This window comes from Stegodyphus dumicola, chromosome X1 (genome assembly GCF_044657685.1).
Source record: "Stegodyphus dumicola isolate Sdum_Otavi_A_Nest chromosome X1, ASM4465768v1".
In the NCBI taxonomy this organism is placed as follows: Eukaryota; Metazoa; Arthropoda; class Arachnida; order Araneae; family Eresidae; genus Stegodyphus; species Stegodyphus dumicola.
The window spans coordinates 238,340,696-238,365,612 of record NC_140780.1 but is presented as its reverse complement, the minus strand read 5'-3'; the positions used below and the strand labels follow the sequence as shown (position 1 = coordinate 238,365,612).

Below are 24,917 nucleotides of genomic sequence, written 5' to 3'. Positions count from 1 at the left end.
AGGCTTCTGTCAGCAGTGGACTATTTGTAAATTTTTGTGGAGTCTAAAATACCTGAATTGGCATGAACATCCTGGGATGTTCATGCCTGATCCCTGTTCACATCAAGGGTCAACTGTGTTTCATTTTCTTTTTCGTGCAGTTTCAGTGCTATTATAAGCATAAGTGTGATATAAAATTTTTGTGGATGTTTATTTACTTTTAGAAAAGAAACATAAGTAGATTTTTTTTTTTTTTTCTTTGTAAAAGAAGCAAAGTAATACATGAAAAGTTTCTTTCTAACTTGCATAGAAAAAATGTGCTTTCCAAAAATCAAAATAACTATGCAATGGTGTCAGTGTGTGTCTTTTTTTTTTTTTTTTTTTTGTATACCTTGGGAAGTTTTTAACTTTTAATACAGGAAAGGGAATTTTCTTATTTCACGGTTGTGTAAAAAAAAAAAAAAAAAAAAAAACAGCTAAGAAAATTAGTGCTCCTAGTGGGATTGCAACTTGGAAGTTTCATCTGTAGTTTCCTTATTTTCATGTATTTTTATATTCATGTCTTTCTATCTGTGGCCACCTTATCTTCCTATTTCTTATCTATAGACATGTATATGTATGATAAAGTGAGTTTTTGAAGCTGAATTCTAGGAGACGTACCCAGCCTGAATAAAAGGTATAACTGTAGGACCAAAGGCTATTGTAAATGCAGTGCTGAGCAATGAAAAATTTGAAATTTATTTCAAAAAGAAATTACAACTAATTTTAGATCCTGAAACTAGAAGCATACTTTTTCATATCTTTGTTAACACAGCTTATATTAATTTAAAAGTATTCATGGTGTTTTCATTCTGGGTGCCATATGCCAATTGTCTGATTTTCATTGATCAGTTCTCGAGCCATTTCCCTGGTTAGGTTGGCAATTCTTAGTTTATATTTAACACAGTATAGTGTTAATGTAATATACAGCAAAATTCATTTAAGTATGAATTAACTACAGTCAAAAGTCGTTAATCCGGACTCGTCGGGACTTCGGCAATTCCGGATTATAGATCATCAGTTTAAATCTGTTAAGATGGCATGCAGAAATTACAAAATTAAAAATATGAAACCGTAATTTATGAAATAAAGAACAATTATGATCTAAAGGGTATCAAAATTTACAAAAAGAAAAAGCTTAATATTTATTTGTTTACTTTATTAAACATTTCCTTCAATGTAAGTTGCTTCGTTTCATGTGATAATACTTTCTCTTTAATTCTATTAAACAGACATAATTTCTTGTTTAGTTACAAAGTTCCGCTGTTCAAGTCCTATAATTGCTGTGTTGAGAATACCGACTAATTTGTCAATCGAAATGTTTACGTTTTCAATAACCTCTGGGTCACTTTCTTCACTATCGGAAGCGAATTATAATGACGAGGAACTTGATTTAAATCATATCAAAGACGGAGTATATCGAGATGAAATACTACACTTAGTACGAAATTATAAACCAAATAAAATAAAAACATCTGCTCTGAAGATAAGGATAGTGCTGACAGATCAACTTCCAATCCGCAGCGTGAAATTGATAAACAGATTTCGGATTTCAAAACATACTTTCGCTTTGTAGATACAAATTACATATTAGTAAATATATATCGGAAATTCTATTTGACATAATCTTTCTAATCTATCATAATCTAATAATGACGTTTCTGCCCCCCCCCCTCTGCCGCAGAGCAGCGTGAAATTGATAAACAGATTTCGGATTTCAAAACATACTTTCGCTTTGTAGTAAATATATATGGGAAATTCTATTTGACATAATCGAAAGTTCAAGCTTACTTTTATAAAATTGCTCTAACAGTCTGCAAAAAATAATAAGCCGGATCCAATTCGAAGATTAAGGAACAACGCAATCTGCAACATTAACTGAATTAGATAACTTTAGCTTAGCGTATAACTCCGTTACACATTAAACACGCATGCGCACAAACATATTCGCAGCTGTAAGGGTCTCATGCGCTCTCGTAAACGCCTGCGCAGAAAGTTTGTAGCTTTGAGGTCCGGACTATAGATCATTCCGGATTATGAGTGTCCGAATTAACGACTTTTGACTGTATTTTACTTTATTTCCATCCTACAATCAATTTCTTTAATGCACATTTTTCATTGCATGGATTTTAAGATAATGGATTCAGAAATATCTTGTATGATAAAAATTCAGCTGAATTAAGAAAAGAATTAAAGGCATTAATTTATTTTTTAAATTGCTGTTGTTTCACAATATCACATACACAGTATGAGGCAGTGTGCCTTGGAGTTGAAACTGAGATGGTCACATTGATTAATGTTTAGGTAATGAAGTACACAAGCTGAATTTGCCCAGGAAATGCTGGCTTCATTAGTGGTTTTGAAACGCTCCCATTAACTGCAAATTTTGGATGTAAAAATTCCCATTAAAGTTCAGACTGCTTCAGTTTCGTCATAACAAAAGTTTTCAAAATTCATGAACGAAATTTGGAAAGCATGGCAGTCGCCTAGAGTTTGTTTCAGTAAATCTAACTTAAGAGAGTTCATTCGAATGATATCAAACAACTAAGCGGGGATGCCTAAAAATGAAACATACCATGTTAGTTTCTTGCTTTATTTTTCTTATGTTTTCCATGCTCCATCTCCTGTTGTAAAGTTTATTGATGAATGAGAGGCATATTGTGAATTTTTTTCCTGCTTTATCCAAATTTAATTCTCTCTGAATTGTGCAAGTCTTTCATTTATGGTTATTCATGGAAGAGCTACAGTTATTGCTAAATAGATTTAGAGAATTAGCATCTTAGTTAAATTTTCTATCAAGACTAGAAAATTAAGAAATAAGAAGACATTCTTTTATTAGTTCTTAAACTGTTCAAAGAAATAATATAACTTATATCAGAGGTTGAAAAAATACTGATTTTTTTTACCAATATTGGGGATCTCGAAATGCCAGTAAATATCGGTCGTAAGAAGGCATTTTGAAAAGTAACTGGAAGTATACTGTAAAAAGTAACATTAAAGTTTTAATTAATATTTCTATTAACCTTTTAACTGTCATGCCTGAAATAACCTCGGACACAGCACTGATATTCCAAAATGTCAAGCCCGAACATTACTCGGGCTAATTTTTTTTCGAGTGCATCGTATTGTTATACTCGAATATATATTGTGAGTAGTTTATTTCGGCTTCAATTCAACAGATAGCAGGACTTTACTGAAGGTTTCAAAGGATAGAGGTTAAAGTTCAAAGGGTGCAGCCCCCTTTTTTTTTGACTGCATGGCAAACTTTCATTTTTGGAATAAAAAAATTTGACAATTTATGCACCCAAATCATCAAAATAACTTGACAGTTAAAAGGTTAAAACAGAAGCCAAGTTAAAAGAAACATTGGTAATAATTAAGATTTTTAGGTCAAATGAATAAAGCCTCTGAACGCTGGAAATTCAAAAGGAGTTCAGATTTGACCAAACAAGTTCGCTGACTGAGGGTTTTAGCATTTTTATTATGTGATGTAAATGCAAGTCACTAATCCTTCACAAAGGTATCTTTTCTGTTAGGCAGGTAGCACCTTGAGTGCTTTTTCTTAATCAGTTAACCAAACCAAGTCAAAAATTTAGTTAATTATTATTAATGAGTTAAATTTCTTTAGTTCAGCTCATTATTTTTGCTTAATATTTATATAACACATCAAATGATGAATTATTGCAGTAGACTAAAATTAATAGCATGTTGGAGCAAGTTTTTTGTAGGTTATCAACAAAGAACTAAATATTGCATGAAACAGGAAAGGCGAATTCAAGCCTTGCAATTAAAAACTAAAACTGTACATAAGACGTTGCACTTAATACAGAGATTAACCTGCAATCAACCTTTTCACTGGATTCGAATCCCTCAAAATGGATTGGCTGCATGTGTGTTTTTATAGCTTTTCCCAGTTGTAAATATGAGCCAGTTTGCCTTAGAATGTTCTTCCCGAAGGCATCCCTTCTCTTGCACAGAAGCTCTTGTGTACATAACCATATTTAACTAAACAAGCAGATGTAATGGAAGGATTATCTCTTTCTTTTTGCAGAAAATGAGAGATAATATTCCTGAGAGAAATGAAAATTTAGTTAAAGATGAAAATATGAACAAAGTTTGAAGACAAACAAAAAAAAAAAAAGGTGAAAAAGATTAATAATTCAGACTGTTAAGAATCAGTTGGTAAGAACTAATTTTTGTGGGAAATATTTCTTCATAATAGAAAATGAAAGGAGTGATAGAGTTTTAGTCCCAGAACTAAAAAGAAAAGTTAAACGGAATATTATGCATATCAAAACCTCTTAAAACTTGAGAAATTTTATGCTTTAAATATCTAGTTTTCAAAGCCACTTTATTTGAATAATTCTAAATACTAAACCACAATTACATCTTTTAAAGATAATAATTGAAGAATGCAGTTTAGCTAAGCCATATTTAAATTTGAAAATTGCATTAAGAATTTTTTAACATGGCTTGTTACTATTAATAAGGTGAGCACGTAAAGATATAATTTTGAAAAAATGCAAAACCATGAAAAATCAGTTATACTCTCAATGGGTTTCAAATAACAGAAAATCATTGACAATTTTCCTTTGTTAAGAGCAAGAAAATTGAGTAAAAAAATGATTTAAAGTTTAGTCCATTATTTTTTACATCAATTGCATTGTTAATTACATTATTTCAATGATATTTTCTGTTTATATATCAAAGTATTTTTTAGTGTTTTCATTTAAATATTTTAAATCATTTATCATTACATGCATTATTTTTCTAGATACTTCATATTATCGCAGCCACCTTAGTAGAAGTTGCCAAATTTTCAGAATGTGACAAACTCTGGCAACCATGTGCATAGTGATTCTTCAGACAACCATTTCAGTCAAACAGCATCGATATTTTTGATCATGTTCTTTCTATTGTATTTCAACAGATTTTATAAACAAGTCGTGATATTTTATGCCTTGAACCTTAATTTTAAAATATGCACTTGCAGAACTTGGCTGCGATGGAAGAAACTGCAGTAAAATTTCTTCAGGAGCACAAAATTTTGATGCAAAATCTCTAAAGGGAATAATGAGTAGATGCTTTTGGTAGATAGCTAATGTTACTGGAGTTTGCACGTTGCCATATCTCTCCAATTCCCCCCATTTTTTTAAGTGTTAACAGATTGCTGTGTACTTGGAAAGAAAAATAGCACTGAAAAATTTGAGTAACAGTTTGTTTTATTCTTTAAAATATTTAAAATTTGTATTTTAAAGTATGAAGGTATGTTTCCTTTTCATATATTGATAATGTTTGCCATCTTGCACTAAATATCTATAGTTTGGGAATCTTTTTTAAAAATGTTACCAAACCACCAGCTTGCATCCTGTAACTTCTACCTTTTCATTTGTAAAAAATCACCAAATTGCACTAAGGTGGTTGCCTTAATATGTAAGTACCTTTTTTCTAAGTATATAAACCTATGATTAAAAGTTATGATATTATAATTTAAAATAGTTATATTTGTTGAATATAGAATTGTGAAAGTAAATTTGATTGAATAATGTACATTTAGCTCTTTGCCTTAAGTGAAAATATACCTAGGCATGGCTTTGGCTGATCACATTTTTTTTCCCCTGCCATGATTACAGAGTGTTTGATCCTGTCCTCAGGATTAATTGCAGATTGTTGCAAAATTGCTTTTGCCTCCTAGTGCCACAAAATTTTAAACAAAACATCTTTTGAGAACTGTTTTTCTTCATGACTGAAGAAGGACTTGTGGATGAAGTGTTTCAAGGGGCTTGAAAAACCTATTTTGGGAGATTGGTGGAATAGAGCAAAATGAAGGACACTGGGGGCTTGAAACGTGACCAGCACACATGTATCATGTGAGAGTTTAGCCAGACAAAACATATTTGTGTAATAGTATTTTCTTTTGCTTTTAGTGTAAATAAAGTTTATATATCAGAGTGATGTATTGAAATCGATAAAAAGCCAGGCTCACAAGTGCAAGTCACAAACCTTTTGGATGAACAGGAAAAAAAAAAATTAAGCTTCCTTTTGATTGAAAATCAAATATGAACAAGGTAACCAAACTACAGTGCAGAAGACTATCTTAGCTATTTGAACAAGATGACAATAAAAGGTGTTTTAGTCATGACTTTGCTAATAATGTAAGTATGCATGGGCAGTTTGTTGGGTTGTTTTAAATTAGCATTGGTCCCTTCAGTGGCTGAGTGTTTAAAACTGCTAATTACTAATAGTTGTGGTTTTTCCCATGTGTAATGGGAATATAGGCCAGTTTCCGTTCTAGAAAGCTTCCTTCTGTTTAGGCAGATAGTTCTTGTATGCTTTTCCATATCCAAGTAACCTGAAATTAGTGTTGCAAGTGATTGGTCTAAGTTTCTGAATTTTAAAGTATTTACTATAAGGATATTGAGGATTTGGTACAGTGTTTGTGCTTTGTATTACAGTTGTATGAGAAGTAAACATATTAATGTAGCAAAAATTGGATTTGCAAATATAATTAAGTTTCCCGTGCTTTGAATATTTGACACGTTCCTGCTTTCAAATCAGTTTAATAAAAGAAAGAATATTACTTTGTGAGTGGGTGATTTTTGTTAATAAGGTATTCATATTTATTTATTATTATTACTTCAGTTATTGTGATAAGTCTTGGAGCTCATAGCCTTAGGAAACCCAATCAAATTTCTTTTTATAATTAATTAAATTGCATATGTTGATATCAGAGTTGTTTATGCTATGCATGTTGTTTGATTGTTGTCAACATTGTAAAAAATTAGTGGTTCAGAGTTTGTATCTTTTTAAATACAGTATTATTATAATTTGTTTGGTTGTAAAATTGTTTATTTTATTGCTTTTGAATTTTTACATGCTATTTTTCATATTAAAGAAAGCAGATGTTTTGAAAATACCTAATTACAAACATTCAGCTTTAGAACATTTAGTTACATTTTAAATTCATATTTCTAACCATATTGTATATGTTAGGTTTAAAAGGAATATATTAAAAGAACATTCAACATGACTTCAAATGAACAAGGTGAATTAGATATGCTACCTCATGTAGAAACAAATTTTTATGTTGGTCTTGGTTTGGCAATAACCTCAAGCATATTTATTGGCTCAAGCTTTGTAATTAAGAAGAAGGGGCTCTTGCGCCTTACTGTCCAGGGTCAAACAAGAGCAGGTATTTAAAATCATTTCATTAATTTTTCAAAATTTTTGATTGAATTGAGTTAGAAAGCTGAAATATTTACTTCTTTATTTAATTTATGTTTAAAATATACATATTATTACATATAATCAAAATCAAATGGTTTGCCTATTGGAATATTTTGTCTTTTCAAATGATAATATAACTTAAATTGTAATACACAGTGAAAGGTAACTTATATGTAAAAAACTTTTTAGGCTTGAATAGATTTTCATTTATACATTTTTTTGCATACTGAATGTAACTACTTACAAAAGATAAATCAAACTGCATCTGAAATGTGAAACAAGCCCATGTTTATAAGAACAAAGCAACAGTGTAAACAAATCAGCTAATTATATGACATCTGTCTTATAATATCTCAATGGCAGGTTTTAAAATCAACATAGATCTTTATCACTTGCTTCACTCTAATACATCATTCCAGATTCTTTATTAACACATTTCATGTAATTGTTATGTGCTGTATTGCAAAGTACATGTGATATTTTTTAAGTGTTTAGGAATTATTGCATGAGTGGTTAAAAATTATGTTTAATTGCTAATAATAAAATTCTCAAAGAGGATGCCTGTGATATTTGGTGTTACTAGTTTGTTTTCTAGAAACTTGTTAAGAATTTGATGGAACATGGTGTAAATTGTATGTATTGGTCAAGATATTAAATAAAATACTGTTCAAATTAAAATATTATAGTGTTCTCTTAGTTTTCTACCAACTACCAGCTATTTTTTTTCATATATTATTTCTGCTTTACATACAGGGTGTCCCATAAGTCTGTAAATGTTTTAAATATTGAAGGAATTGGTAAAATTGAAAGCAATTTGCAAGAACATTATTCTCGTTAAAGTGGAATTTTTAGGGGGAGATAAGAAAAAATAGTTTAAAATTTCAGCAATAGTGGGCATCGCCTAGAAGCAGTAGCAAGAAATATGTAAATCAGGATCCTATAAATTGCGGGTTTTAGGATTAAAAGCTCATTTCTGACTTTTTTCTCATACATTACATTTTGCTCATACATTAAAGCTTTAATTGTGATGCTGATGTTAGTGAATAAAGTGTTATTAGTGAAGTTGTTTTACCTCAGCCAAGAATTGCTGACTGAAGCTTTACGAATGTTTCGAACATGGAAAGTATGGAAAAAAGGTTCAGGCTATTTTTCAGTGCATAGAACAGTCAACACCCATAAGTGTAGAATTTGGGCAAAGGAGAACCCATGTGCCTATAATGAGGAGCCCCTACATTCACCACGTTTTACTGTTTGGTGTGGTTTCACTGCGCCCATTATTGTGGGCCCTTTTTTTTTCTTTGATAAGTGCTGTGCAAAAGCTTGCTAGAAGACCTGCTCAGTTATTGGAAAATGCTATTTGTAACTGCTGCAGATGAAAGTTAATACCGCACTTACTGGAACATAATGACCTTGACACAGTGACATTCATGCAAGACAAGGCAACTCCTTTATATCACAACCAAAGTGAAGACAATCCTGAGAACATTAACCAAAGAGCAATTAATTAGGTGTCACTGTCGAAATGAGTGGTGCCCTTCACTCGCCGGACTTAAGACCCAAAAATGTAGCTTTCCTTGAAATATATGATTTGTTGTTGTACAGCACCCTCTATTGATGAAAATTTTAACTATTTTTCCCCTTCACCCCCACCAAAAGTTTCTTTTCATGAGGATAACTTTTTGCAAGCTGCATTCAATTCTACCAATTCCTCCAATTTTTATGAATTTTAAAAATATTTACAGGGAGACCCTGTGTTTTAAATACTCTTTCTAAAATTGGAAGGAGGTCTAATATTAGAAAATCTTCCACAAAAGCATCAGTTTCCTTGGGCCAGATAGATCACTCCTCAGTGTCTGTGCCATAATCAACTAAACCAAAGTGGATGTCCAATAATCAGAATGATCTGTTTTTTTTTAACCTCCTGTAAAACTTTTTTTAGTTCTTCCCCCCCCCAAATCTGTGTAAAACGAATACTGGAGCAAAAGCAAATATGCCATAAATCACTTATTTTTTCAATTAGCTGAGTTCCCCCTTTTTTAACCCCTGAAGAACAACATTATCCATGATAATGAATTCATGTCGTTATCTGCCAGCTAATGAATCACAGTTTCATTTTCATCTTTCAGATAGTTATAGCAGGCAAATATTTAATTAGGTTAGAATATTGAATATGCTGTTTTCTTTTTGTGGGCGTAGTAGGAAAGGAGGAGAAAGAATCAGGTTCTGATTAACTTAAATGCAGCTAACACTGCAAATTATGCTTTTCCTTAATTTTTTCATTTGATTCAGTTTATTATTTTGCTCATCTATTAGTATTATTGTTATCTGGCACTTATATCTTAACACAACCTTCATGACCATTGGTTGATTTCAGTCTGATGATTGAAATTAACCACTGTTTCATCTGTTCTGAATCAATCTGGTGATTTTTTGTTGTTTTGTGATTTCAGTCTGGTGATTGAATGTTCAGTCTGTTGATTTTTTACAGAAGAAAAGATAAAAGTTATTTGCCAGATGCAAGTTGGCAATTTTCATGACATTTTTAAAAACAATTTTCTATTAATCAATATTTATCATAAGTCAGCAGACATTATCAATATATCAAAAGAAAACACACTTTAAAATAAAAATTTTAATTATTAAATAAGTACAATACAAAGTCCATAATCCGGACTCGTCAGGACTTCGGCAATTCCGGATTATAGATCATCAATTAAATCTGGTAAGATGGCATGCAGAAATTATACAATTAAAAATATGAAACCGTAATTTATAAAATCAAGAGCAATTATGATCTAAAGGGTATCAAAATTTACAAAAAAAAAAAAAAAAAAAAAAGCTTAATATTTATTTGTTTACTTTATTAAACATTTCTTTTTAAATTTGGTTAACCAACCTGTTGAATATGTGCACTCAGTGTTTAAGTTCATTTCTTCATGAAATATTTTGGCTTGAGCCATTAGCATTGGACCCGTCAATGGCACGCCCTCGCTGCGACGCTGTCTTGCCCATTCAATCATCACTTTGTCATTATTGTCACTTTTAGCATAACAAACCTTTTTTCTGTTATTCGTTGCAAATGGGGTGTCGGAATCCAAAAAAAGTTCCATTTTCTTTTTGCTTATGTCATATACAGTTGACTTTCCAATGTCATACTCCTTGCATAATTTTGAGATGGATATGCCTTTATCCATTTTTTTTGCAGCGATTCCACTTTTTGTTTAATGGACACCGAAGTATGCTTTCGCTTTGTAGATCCTTTGGCAGTTCCAGAATTGGAAACTCTTTTTGACATAATCGAAAATTCAAGCTTAATTTTTATATAAAATTGCTCTAACAGTCTGCAAAAAATAATAAGCCGGATCCAATTAGAAGATTAAGGAACAGCGCAATCTGCAACATTAACTGAAATGTCTTAGAATCAGTAAAGATAATTTTAGCCTACCTTATACTGTCCATTATACCTTAAACGTGCATGCGTAAAGCGTACAAAAAAAAGTTTGTGGCTTTAAGGTCTGGATTATAGATCATCCCGGATAATGGACATCCGGATTACGGACTTTGTACTGTATTTGATATATTAAAAAAATAGAATGCTTCCATTTTTATGTGAAATCTCTTAATTTTTTTCTTTTGTTCTGCCCATGTACACAGCGATCTGTTTTTATTTAGCAAAACATTAGAGAATTACACAAACATGGCATTATGTACAACCTCGGCATTGAAGCACTGGTTATCAAGCAACTTATCACTGTTCTCTTTAGCAATTCTGCAGTAAAATACTGTATTCCTGCAGAAATATTACTGCAGTTTCTTCCTTTGCAGGAAAATTCCACTAGAGCATATTATTAAATGCAAGGCCAAAAAATATTGAAATTCATCCAAAAAAATCCTTGGAACATGGAATACAGCAAAAAGAACATATAAGAAAATGATGATGATGACTGAATGATTGTTATGACATTGGTTGCCTGCAGAATGGATATGTGCATGGTTGCCAGAGTGTTAACAGTTTCTACTAAGGTGGCTGTGATAGTATGCAAGTACCTGTTATGGTGTCAAAATTAAAAGTTTATTAAAATGTAACATTTCTGTTTTACGTTTCCCAAGGCCGTTCTAGCCGGGGGGGGGTGCAGCACATAAAAGTACACAGGCAACCAAAATCAGGGTTGGCCGAACACTCACGATATCATGCCTAAATATTTTAAATTCATTGTGTACTTGTCATATGAAAGTACTTTTTATACAATTTGTGGTACTTACGTATTATCACAACCAGGTTGGCGTGATTTGTAAGTTTGAGTAAAAAAGTATGAATAGAAAGAAAATGTACATTTATTAATTACAGATAATTTTTAATACAGTTTTTTATATTATTTTGTTTTAAAATATAAAATAGCAATTAAACCCTTCCGGTTTCGAATTTGAATAAGTTGCAGAATTATTTTTTCGGCGGAAATATTTTGGCTATTGCTTTTAGCACTGATTGAAAACCGTCTTCGCCATTAACAGCTTGAGCTTGGCGTCATATAAATTCGATAAGGTATGAGTCAAGATGATGACAGGCTGTTCCTCTCTGTTTTTTGTTGCACCATTTGGCTGAGCCTCACATGCGCTCTACATGTTGTGTGTGAACGCCCGTGTTGGGATCTACAAAGTTATATTTGTGATTAACAGTTCTATGCAGAAATCCAGCATTTTCGAACTCACTTGTATTGTATCCTTTCCAGCAATCCGAATAAATGATGCTTCCTTCCTTGATATTTTCGCAAATTTTTTCCATGAGGGTAACGGCGCTTCTGTTAGGTACAGTAACCAAAAAAGTCTCTTTCTTTTCTCAGCAAATTCCGCCAAAAACCCATTGCTGTGGTAGTACACGCCCAGTGTTTTTTTTTTCTTTTTACAAATAAGGCCCACCAGCGGCCGAGCGGTAAAGTCACTGAACACTGCTAGTTCGGTCCGAGGTTCGAATCCCGCGAACGGGCTGGCTGCATGATTGTTTTCGTGGTTTTCTCCATGTGTAACGTGTATACGAGCCAGTTTCCCTTAGAAAGTCCTCCACGAAGGCATCCCTCCCGTTAGGCAGATAGCCCTAGTGTGCTTTGCCATAATTAAATACACCACACCATACATACCTTTTTGCAAATAAACTTTTGTATAACACGTTGCCGTAAGTAGGGTCGCCATATTTGGCGATTTATGCGAATTTTGGCCTGGTTGCGTTAATACGTAAGTACCCAATTTGTGATATGTAAGTATTTAGTGAGCATGAAAAAAGCATTTTATTAATCATTGAATTTTTGTTTTTTTTTAAATTCGGGGGCAGCAGTCTTGGGAAAGTATGCTGGCAGCCAATGACCTAGGAATGGTTCTGACGCTTCTATCAATCAGCCAATAAATATCAAAATTCTGCGTGCAGTGAAGCGCAAATGTAAAGTAGCCTTTTTCAAATTGCTGCAAGAGTAAGACCATCCTAGAATTCTTGAAATATTTTAATATAAAATTTACTATGTGTAGCATTGTAAGGCCATAAGAGGACATGAATGCAATTTTTTTTTTAAAATTTCTTACCTAGCCTAGGGAGACATAGTCATTGCATATGTAAGCATTTATGCCTTAGAAGGGTCTGAGGATTTATGTCTGTCTTAAAAGGGCAAAAGATAAGTTCTAACAAGCAACAATTAAATGAAGATACATTTTGCTTTGAATTATGAATATGTTTTATCTGTATGTGGCATCAAACAAATTAACGGCTTAGGGTGCTGAAAATGCAGAAGCTGGGACAGTTTATACCCAAGCTACCATATTTCATAATTGTGAATGTGATAACCATCAATTTGAAGATTTTTAGATGATGAAATAAAACTGCAAAATGTTTTTAATTAATAGAATATGTGAGAGATACTAAATGAAGATGCTGTAACTGAAGTTTTCCATTGGAATAACAGCATCCTACTCATCAATTAATTGCCAAAATATGTAGTACAGTACAAATCTCAGGATTTGGACTCGTCGGGACTTGTGCGATCCCAGATTTGGGATTTTTCCGGATATTAGATCATCCGTTTAAATCTAGTAAGATGACATGTTGAAATTGTAAAATTAAAAATATGAAATCATGATATCTGAAATAATGAAGCATTTATGATCTAAAAGGTATAAAAATTTACCCCCCCCCGAAAAGAAAGCATAATATTTATGGATATAATTTCTTGTTCAGTTAGAGTTCTTTTGTTCAAGTCCTGTAATTGCTGGGTTCAGAATTTCGACTAACTAGTCAATCGAAATTTTTTTGTTTCCAATAAACCCTCTCTCACTTTCTTCACTATCGGTAGTGGTATTTTCTAGATTTAGAACCATACAATAGATTTTGCATTCTGTTGATTGATGATTGGTGCATTGTCATCGCAATGAAAAACTTCTGTTAACTGCACTTCTTCCCTAAATTCTACTGAACGGTGCGGCTATGAGAGCTCTGGCGCCGGTTCTGGCTTTATGTGAATTAAAAACAAGTTATTCTTAATTCAAATAGCACTAAATATAATCTTTTGGCCTATGAGTATCATTAACAAAATCTATTTTTAGCATATGAAAAGAAATATTTGTTAAATCTTTCCTCGTCAACATTTCTTAGTGCATTTAACTTAAATCTGTAATCGACACCAAGCCTAATGTCAACAGAAAATATTACCATACTCTTCCTTATTCAGTTACTAATGTAAAAAAAATTGTCTAGGCATTGCTACATGAGTCATTACTGAAATTCTCATGTGTTGATAAGCATGCAGTGATGAAATAAAAATATAAATACTGATTCGCCCAGGTTGACGTCAAGGATGTAAAATATTAGTTCGCATAAAATCATCAATGTTTTTATGTAGAATGTTTTGGTTTGAGATGTATGCAAAGCAGATACGCAGCTACAGAATCAAATTATTGATCGCACAAATTTATGCTCAAATGATTATTTCTTCACTTTAGTTATTTTATATAGTGGCGAAGTAAGATTAAGAATCAGGACTTTCCCCATGTTTTATTATGAGGGGGAGAGAAAAATTAAATGTGCATGCGTAAAACACAAAAAAAAGTTGGTGGTGGCTTTGAGGTTCGCATTTTAGATCATTCCGGATATTGGACGCCCGAATCTTGGACTTTGCACTGTAATTGAAAATGGCAGAACATACTGCCATTTCAGCTTCCTATGGTATATTTTAATTTCATGAGGTGGTTATTCAAACGCAGCCTTTCTTCGTGCAGTGTGCCTCTTTCTTGAAAAAATAGTATAGCTGCTTTTATTGCCAAATTCTAAATCGTAAAAAATCCATTTCAGTAAAAGGAACTATGATTAGATGTAAAACGTGATTGCATCAGGAAAGAGGCAAACTAAACTGGTGATGCCTGGCATCAAGGAAACAAGCAAAAAAAGTGCCAAGTATCTTTGAGAAAAAGGACTGCAAAATATTCTTATTAATGGAATACGTGAACAAATGCTGATTGAAGATGGTGAGCTGAAGTTTTCATTGTCATAATATTGCCACAGTCATCAATCATGTAATGGATGGGAAGACATGTAGTATGGTTTTGAATCTGGAAAATATCTTGACCGATTTTAAAGAAAGTGGCAGAGAGGTTGTTGAAAAGATTTCAGCTGATTTCTTCAGGAATTCTCAAAATAGCAATTACTTGAATACTGTAATTGTATAACTGAATAAGAAATTTTGTTTCTGTGTAAAATTAAAGGAAAAGTATTAACAAAACTCCTTAAACAATTTACATTGAAAATAATTTTAATAAAATAAAAGCATTGAGTTTTTTTTAGTCCAAACGGGCAATTTGCCCTAAAGGACTATTAATTTTGTTTTGGCATTTTGCGTTGAAAACTTTAAAAGGCTGTATCACTTTTCAAATCATTGCAACAAATATTATTGCCCTCTATTATATTTGAAAAAATTAAATAATGTAGAATCTGCATAAATGTATGTATGTTTCTCGCATTGTGATAAAACAATGGTACCTAGAGCCATCAAATTTTGCATAACGAAATCCTGCTGTGAATATGGGCATCTGGAAAACCAAATTTGGAATTTGTTATATTATCGATTTCATATTTTATAAAACTTTAACGAATTTTTGATTAACAAACTCAAGGATTTCAATGCGAGCGATGGCAACATTGTACAGGAAAAAAAAAACAATTTTATCTCCAGCGTATGAGACTGGGTATCAGAAATTCCCAAAGATATGCTCAAATTAAAATTATTTTGTAATATTGCTCTTGAACTGAATTTTGTGGTTTAAGTGCGAAGAACATGATATTTAATAAATAAAGGTAATACACAAAATGCTAAAAAAAAAGGCCCCTTTGGATGTAATTTAAAATCTGAAACCTTTCAGATTTTCTTTTTTTCTCCCTCTGTAAGTTTTGACTCGCTTAAGGTCATAAATGCTTTTTATTTCACAAATAACCTTTTAGATTTTTAATTTTATAATTTTTGCATGTAATCTCACTAGATTTAAAATGATAACCTAAAATTCAAGAAATGTCAGAAATCTGTAATCTCCAAAGCCCTAATGTTTCTGGATCTTGTACTTTGTAGTCTATATACATATGCATTCTAATTGAACTGAAATTAGTATTTCAAATTTTCATATACCTCTGCAATTTATTCATATGTAACTAATTTTGTTAATTTATGTTTGAAAATATGGATTGTAACAAGTTCTGAACTTTAGGAGACTGAGATTGTAATGCATGTGCTTTAAAGTTTATGTTGGCTTTCTCTCTTTCTTTCAAAGGTATTTCCTGAAAACACCTCTTTTTGTTAATTTAAGAGCTTCTGAAACTTTATGTTTGCAATAAATGTACTTTGTTCTATTTTTTAAAATATTTCATTGTAGCATAGCCCTCTTCCTTCAGAAAAGTAGACAATGGTAACTTTTGCATTTGGTAACCTTTCATTTGATTGCAGAATTAATGATGACTTATTGAATCGTCATCTGCTTTGAAAATTATAAAATCAGGAACTAGTTAGCTCTAGCCATCACAGGCATGAAAGGATTTATTTGTGATTTCTCTTGAGCCCTTGATGATTATCCATTTGAATTTTTTTGCACTGTTGACTAATAAGAAAAGTCTTCAGTAATAAACTGAGAATGGTTTAAGAAAAATACAGCTTATTTTATGTATATAAAAAGAATGATATCAGCTCAAATTAGATGCTATATCCCTGTATTTCATCTCTAGAAAATTATTAAAGAGAAAGTTTTGCGCAAAGACAAATGTTTGGACAAAATTTGGCAGCACCATAAAATTCGAGAACGTTGCAGAATAACATTGTACAGCCAAATACCGAAAACCCGCTGACCCGAAATCCAAAAACTCCTGAAATCAGTGTTGCCTCTCAGAATATAAACATTCCGTTTATAGGTTCTGGAAACCGCAACATTGAGTACGAAATATCGAAGAAAAAAATACTTATCGAATAATGACGTCATAATTACCGAATGATAATGAGTCAAAATGGAAATACCATATTATTTATATAAAAAAATTTAAAAATAATATAAAATAAATACAATAAGTTTTTTTTCCCTCTAATCTGCATCGAGGTAAAAAAGCAGACGATTCACTCAACTCTATGTTCAAGTTCACGATTCACGTTGTTGTATTTTCTGAGCTCTGTTATTTCATTTCACGAGATTGTTTAGTGCTGCCTTTTTTTTATCCGGATATTTTGTGGGTAAATTAAGAATTTTTTTAATTTCAGCCCTTTTTAATACAATCACAGATAAGAAACGCACTCGTGATTTTACTGGTTGCAACGTTGAAAAACGTAAACACGTTGCATCGACGGGAACGCAAAAAGTGAAAATTCTGCAAAAGATGCAAGCAGGTGCTACTCCTCAATTTATAGCAGAATGGTATGGAATTGCAACACGATTGTGTATGATGTATGGAAAAATAAAGAAAAGCTGTTGAAATTTAGAACAGTGATTCTAAAACCGGAATCCGAAAACGGAAATCTTTGCACGAGGCGAAATCGGCAAACCTCGATGCTGTGTCCAAATATTATGCTTTTCATCTTTTTTTCCCTTGAAATCCTAAAATCCGTACAACCTCTGGTCCCAAGCTTTGCAGTTTTCTGGAATTCTACTGTATTGCCAAATATAGTTAGTTTTATTAGCATATATTTAACCATCAGGTTATATCAGCTACTAAATTTTACAGTAGTTTGTTTTATAAATTTAAGATGCTGTAGGTCAGTGGTTTCAACCTTTTCTGCTTTATGCATCTCTTTCATCGTTGCTAGAAAATCATTTCTCCCTTCTTTTCCAAACTCATTTAATAGATATAAACTTATTACAGTTTAGATTACTTTTTGACATGTTTTTATAAATTAAACAACAAAAAAGTATAGAAAATATTGATAAATACCAAAACTTAAATAAAAGTAGTTCATATTCATAAAATAAAACTAAATAATTAACAGGTAAATAAAAGGTTTCCGTATTCCCCCCTGAAACTATGAAACTTCGGGTTGAGAACTCCTATTCTAGGTTGAGTTTCCTTCCCTCAAATTATGTAGAGTAGTTATTTATTACTCTGTCACACATTTGGTTCTAAATGTATTTTTTCATTGTTAATTGCAGGAAAGCCAGAATTTATTTAGTTCTGGCTATTCTGATCTGATAGAAGAACGCTATTTTTATTTGTACACATAGTAAAAGCTAAAAATTTCAGTACTTTTCTGAAGAAGAGGCTGTATTTATTGCCAGTACTTTCTGATTTTCCGTATCCCCATTGCAGTTGTGAGCGGATTCATATTTAGCCCAACAAATGTGCAAAAGCAAATGGCTGTTATCAAAATGATGGCACACTAAGAATTACATATGAGAACAATCAATCAATAAAACTGAAAAAGCAGGAAACATTGGCAATAAAATACCTACCTTTTTTGAGAAATTATCTGTTTTTGCTTTAAAAAAATCAGAATTGCAAAAACACAGCATTGTATAACATCAGTATTGCACACCAATTAGCTAACATATGCTATGCACTTACTTGGGTGGCCGCACAACTATTTGGGCAGCATACTCCTTTGCATCCTTGATGTTTTCTAGTAGAGTTGCAGATAATCTGAATGAGCTTTCACCAGACATTAATGTTGGCATGAAAATAGAGCAGGGATGGTCAAACTTCAGTAAGAGCCACAGACTGGAATTCAGGAAAGTTTGAGAGCTGCAGCTAGATTTTCCAAAAGCCTCAAGTCCATATTTACATCATTTTAAAATATAGTAAAAAAATAGAAAATCATATCTGACAGCTTTTTAAAAAGAAATAAACTACTTCCTTCCTTTTGGATATAGAGTAGTTTGTTTACTATATTTCGCACATGTATTTTATTTGCACAAGAGGTGCACAACTCGCCTGCAAGATCCACAGTTGGCTCACAAGTTGTGCTATGGTTAACCCTGAAATAGTAATGGTAACTTTAACTACACGTTACATCTCTGCTCATATAATTGTAGTTATTTAAACAGAAGATTTCAGTATGGATGATTCTTTTCCTAAAAGTAATTTAATGGCACATTCATCATCATTTAGCAGTAGTCAAATCATAAAACTCAACTCATTTCCTTTGTCAAAATCTTGCACGTAAAATATCTTCAAATCAAAATATTTTCAGTTCACAATGTTTGACAAGATTTTCAGGGAAGAACTACTGTCTTTGGGCCATGTGTGCACATTTGGCTGCTGCTCTGTGTATGAAAAATTATCAGAATTTTAATTACTCCAATCTTATTTGAATTTAGCTTCAACTTTAGTTAGGTATTTATTTAGAGTCAGAAAAGCAATAAAGAACAACATATGATAGCTTACTTCGATATGAAACGAGGAAATCTGTCATTAAAAATTTCCAAATGTAGCCAAAAAAAGCCATGGCCATCTGCATTTCACGTTGATAACTGAGAAGAGCAGGGATTTCAGGTGTTTGTAGATTTAAGTTTGGAAGATAATTTGTCTTGCTGTATTTTTATTTATTTTATTATGTGAAGCTTTTGTAAATTCCCATTGATATATACACCAAAGAGCCATTACATTATGGCCACCCTGCTAATCACATGTAGTACCACCTTTGGCCATCAAAACTGCCAGCACCTGGTGTGGCATTGACTCCACAAGGTACTGCTACATAGTCTGAGGTACGTACCAAGCACTCAGCAAATGATCCTGTAGCTCCTGCTTATTGCGAGGATGGCAGCACGAATTTGGTTTTCTTGGTGGGACCACAAATGCTCTATTGGATTAATGTCAGGTGAACTTGGAGGCCAAAACATTACTTGAAAGTCACTGGAATGTTCCTCGAACCACTCCCTGATGATTTGATCCTTATGACATGGTGCGTTATCCTGTTGGTAAACACCATCCCCTGCCGGAAATGCTGTTGTCATGAATGGGTGAACCTGGTCTGCAATGATGTTCACATGGCACACAGACATCAGAGATTTTTCTATGGGGATTATGGGTAATAATGTGCTCCATGAAAACATTGCCAATACCATAATACTCTCCGCCACCAGGTTGTCTTTGTGCAACTCTGCATCCGGGGGCCAGGGTTTCGTTTGGAAATCAGCATATTAGCACATGCCCATCAAATTCTTCTAATGTCGAATTCTGATATTTTTTGGCCCACTGCAGATGCAGCTGGCGATGACGTGCCGTCAGTGCAGGGACATGCTTTGGCTCCCGCTGCATAGGCCCATGTGCAGCAATGTACATTGCACAGTGTATTCAGAAACACTGTCCAGGTCTCCACTGTTGTAGCTGGTGGTGATTTTGGCTGTTGTAGCTCTTCCATCATGGCGAACAATGTGTAGCAATCTCTGCTGTCCTCTGGAATCAATGTGCCATTGACGACACACTGTTGGCAAGGGACTTGTCATTTTACCATCCATGCACCACTTTCGATGTGTGCTCGCAACAGCTGCAAGTGAACAGCCCACTAAATGCGTTGTTTCTGATATTGACGTTCCTTGTTGCTGAGTCATAACGATTTGACCTTTATCGAAGTCTGATATAAATCAGCTGCTTTTCCCCTTATGTTGTTAATTGTGTTATGTATGAAAAGACGATGCATAGCCACTCTATATACTCCAACATCAGCGTGCACACACAGTGGTTTTGTTCCTGGGTGAGCCCATTGTTATAGATGGAGAGTGGTCATAATGTAATGGCTCTTCTGTGTATAGCTGATTTCTTACATGTCAGCTATATTAGATATTTCATCCATAATCCACTGCTTGTCACCTTTTAGACATATTTCTTATCACCTGCAAATTGTATCATTTGCACAGTACAAACCTGCAGTATGAAACATTTTTCTACAATAAGATAGTTTGCAGAATTTCGTGAATTATTACTCCTTTTGTTTTTTAATTCCGACCTTTGTGCCTTGTGAAGTTAATTCGTATTGACAGAAAAAATATGCATCTCTTTAATTGTAGCCCCAAACAGTGAACTGTACAATCTGCATATTTTCATATTTGTCGTAAATATCGTATTGTATTCAGCAATTGTCAAAACACTCAAAAATTGCTTTTAATTTTCAATTTTTTATCACATTTAAACAGTTTTGGATAAGCTTAAAACGATATTTAAAAATCAAGATTTTCATTCTGTAGCATTGACAACAGCAGCACTACTTTTAGCATTTCCTCATACAATTCTGCTAAAATGTATGTATTTTAAAATTTTTGTTGTATTATTTTCACTTATAAGCTTTAACACCATTAAGCTTAACATTTGTCTGTTTGAAATTCTGGTTTATTGTTTAATATGTTTTTAGTTATAACATTTATAATTTCATTTTTTTTTGTAATTTTTATAGCTTTTTAAAGGGGGGTAATTTTTTAGAATTACTTTCGATTGAATGTCAATTATATGAATATCGCATTGATTTCCTAGGTCTTGGTGGGCATGGATATTTAAAAGAATGGATTTGGTGGGCTGGCTTATTATCTAGTGAGTATTTTATCTTTTTATATTTATATATTTAAGTTCTTTGCTTTAGAATGCCAGTGAATGGAATTATAAAAAGTTAAATAAAAATTGCTTTGCATTAAAAGGCTAATTTTATTCTGTAGTGGTGTACTTTTTAACTGATCTTATGCATTTGTGAAAGAAAGAGAGATGTTGATAAAAAGCTGCAACTGAATCAATCCCTAGGGGTATAAAATAATAACAGAGTTGCAAGAGGTAAATGCTTTGATGGTAAATTCTCTTGGTGGTAAATGCTTTTATGCCTTTGATAGTAAAGCTTTGATAGTAATAGCCTCGTAAATGCCCTATCAAATTTACTCAGGTATTTTATCAAATTTTCAGTGATTCAAAGTCATAATGAAACTGCACAAACTTTACTTATGATTGCTTATTGGTTACTTACATGTAAATTTCTGTAAATATTCAAAGGACTTTTGATTGCATTATTGTTCTCCTGCATTGTAATATTGTGTATCGTTTACTTATTTGTTGCTAAGGTGATAATTTTAGTGTTTTTCCATGTTTAATCAAATTTGTGGTTACATGTGTTGTATATTTGTACTTAATTCTTATTTAGAACTGTAAATACTTTGAACCCAATAATGTTGAAATTGGGAAAATAGCTTAAATAGAACATGAGATATGGGCCTGATGGGCCTTAGTGACATTTGGCCGTTTCATGGAAACTTCTAGGAAAACACATTTTTGAAGACCAGTAACTGATTCTTACCAAAGTGTAGCTATACCTCAGCCCATGCTATACCTCAGACCTAGGATGAGTAATTGTTAATCAGTTGTAAGATTTACTGATTTATTCCTCTGAGCATTATGAAGCCGGTCATCAGAAATTTTACTACTTTCCATATATTAGCTTATAATTTAAGATATTTTGCTTTCTTACTTTCTTTAATAATGTAAATATCATCTTAATGAATGTAAGTTTATGGAAATATAGACTAAATCATACAAACTCAATTAGTAAATGCTGTTTAAATACCGGTTATCATGACAGATCTAAAATCCTGTGCCACTTAGAGGGTTAAGGAGGAGCTGACTTTGTGAGTGATTTTGAGAATGGATGCCGTGTTCTTGTGCACTAAAGAGGAGTTGCTCAACATCCCCATTCTGCTTCAATTATTTATTGTGATGCTCAATTATTAACTTGTATAATAAATAATGTAACCTCATTAACTTGTTATTAATTTCACCCTGCTTTTCTGGATTGATTATTTAAAGAGATCTCAACAAAACCAGCAATATGTCTGTGTGACTGTGTCACTGTTTTATCTTTACTTTAACCATTTTTTAAACTTCTAAACAATAATTATGATTTTTGCGTATTATGGTACAAAATGTGGTATTTGGATAATCCGTGTGGAGTAATTTGCCTTTGTATGTGTATTTTACTGCAATCTGTATTCTTTTCTGATTTTTAGTTTTAGTGGAATCATTCATTATCACAATACTAATAATTTAAAACATATTTGTACAAACTATGTTCTAAATTCTGTTTTCAGTGGGCATTGGAGAAGCTGCTAATTTCGCTGCATATGCTTTTGCACCTGCTAGCTTGGTCACCCCACTTGGTGTTCTCAGTGTGCTTGTAAGGTATAAAATAGTTTCAGACATGTTTTATTAGAAAAATTCATTAATTTTCATTGCATAGTTTACAGTGCATTAAATTCTATCTTTTTCTACTTCCATATTTGCTTTTTCTACTATAGCAACATTATATCTGAGAGGTATTTTATTGCTTTTATATCTGAAATTCACTGAATGCTCTAATTTTAAATGTCATTTATGTGTACTTAGTTATACATATTAATTGAGAGTTCTGTAGTACATATCTTAACTGAAAACAGCTGAATGGTGCTGTATGGTGCATTTATGGTTTTTCCCTTTGGTAATGAGAATACACATTGACAAAAACATGAAAAGATTATATAGCTTAGCATACAGTTGCAAGCCTGTGTTCCTTAGAAAATCCTTCGTGAAGCCATCCCACTTCTTATATAGGTATCTTTAACGTGGTAAATGACACTCATTAATGTATTTTTCTCTAAAACAACAAATTTATAAAATTGCAAATGGGTGACACTGAGATATCATTAATAGCAGCTGTCTTCTTCTTTAAGCCTCTTTATTTTCGTAAGTAATTTAGTTTCATGATAACTTTTTTCTATGCTATTTATTTCTTTCAGTGTGGAGTATAAATTGTGGTTACTTTTTAAGGAACTTCATTCATTCTTATGTTATATAGTGAGTATGACTTCTGAAAAAAGCCCAGAACTAAAATAAAAAATAGTAATTCCAGGTAAAGAAAGTTACTTTTTGAAGATAAATGGTGTATCGGATCACTTTTCAAATGAAGTCTGTATGTTGGTGAGAGATTTGAGTTTTATGCAGTTGAAGTGGAATGTTTTATTGAAAAGTCATGAAACTCTTTTAACACTAATTATTTTTATTACGTATGCATACTTTTTGACTTCAAAAAGTTAGATTATTGACAATTGTGTAATGATTTACAAATTCAGGAAGATGCATTAAAATAAAAACTTGTTAAAATGTATAGAGGAACGATTAGTACATAGTACTAGCATGAACCATATGTCATCTACAGCTTCAAATTCATGGATATGATTTTTTATTTTGTATGTCATTTCTAGTAGCATGAAGAAAGACTTTTCCATCACTAATATATTCTCACATATTCCTGTAGATCATACTTGTATATTGTTCATATGCATATCAGATATGAAAACACTGAAGATAAGATTGCATATTCAGAACCACTTGTTCAACTCCCTTTTAGAAATCATCTTTCCTCCTCTAGGTCTTTGAACAGTTTGCTACACATAGTAGGGAGCATATAGGAGTTAATGAAAGCTGTCGCAAAATGAAATACTTAAAACTCTCCATGAGCTTGATATAGTAAGCTTATAGGAAATATCTGTAACAATGGTACATCAAAGATGTCATATAGATGGTATTGTTGCCAGGGTCACTAAAATTTTAGAGATGCATTTAAATGGTAGAAGTTAAAACTAAGTGTTCAAAATTGTCACTTCCAACAACACTGTTGCATTTCTGTAAGCAAATTATCCAAATATTAAATGCTTCAAGTCATCCTTTTCCTGAAATCGATGAAAAATTTGCTTTATATAATATTTTCAGTGTCATCCTTGGAATGAAAACAATTGTCATTCAAATTTTGTGTTTGATTTAAAAAATAGCCAAAAGTTACACATAGCAAGATGAGAATAGGGTGGATGTGTTATAAATAGGATGGAATTTGTGTGTTGAATAGGGCAAATGTGTTTGCTTTAGTGTGTGTTTTTGTTCATGAAATTCAATTAAGAGGATGCTTGAGCCCTCTAAATTTCGCTTCTTAAAGAATTGCTGGAAGATGGTAGCAAACCCGACTTTTTAGAACAGCAAAAAACGGTATATACAATGGATGGACAAAAATATGGAAACACCTTGTGAAATGCATGTTTAAAAAGAAAGATTAATTTTAATGAAATATGTAGGCGGCGCTGGCGTTTTTGACTACTGACGCCACCTATATAACTTCGTAAATGTGCTAAACAGTTCAGTTGTTGTCGGAGTACTGTTATGTGAGGTTGTCGTT

At 32.4% G+C, this 24,917-nt stretch overlaps 1 protein-coding gene across 11 annotated transcripts in view; it reads left to right on the top strand.

The window, feature by feature from the left end:
* The window catches only part of spict (magnesium transporter spict), a 119,498-nt gene that overhangs the window by 59,638 nt on the left and 34,943 nt on the right, over positions 1 to 24,917 (top strand). For 7 of the 11 annotated variants that reach the window (XM_035351330.2, XM_035351322.2, XM_085807224.1 and 4 more), the window contains exons 2-4: positions 7,012 to 7,210; positions 21,212 to 21,268; positions 22,804 to 22,894. In XM_035351330.2, the coding sequence (XP_035207221.1) occupies positions 7,045 to 7,210; positions 21,212 to 21,268; positions 22,804 to 22,894 (314 nt within the window). In that variant the 5' untranslated portion in view covers positions 7,012 to 7,044. Of the gene's footprint in view, positions 1 to 5,945; positions 6,174 to 7,011; positions 7,211 to 12,574; positions 12,708 to 21,211; positions 21,269 to 22,803; positions 22,895 to 24,917 lie in introns of those variants that run through there. The other 4 variants (XM_035351325.2, XM_085807223.1, XM_035351332.2 and 1 more) reach the window with 3 other exon arrangements.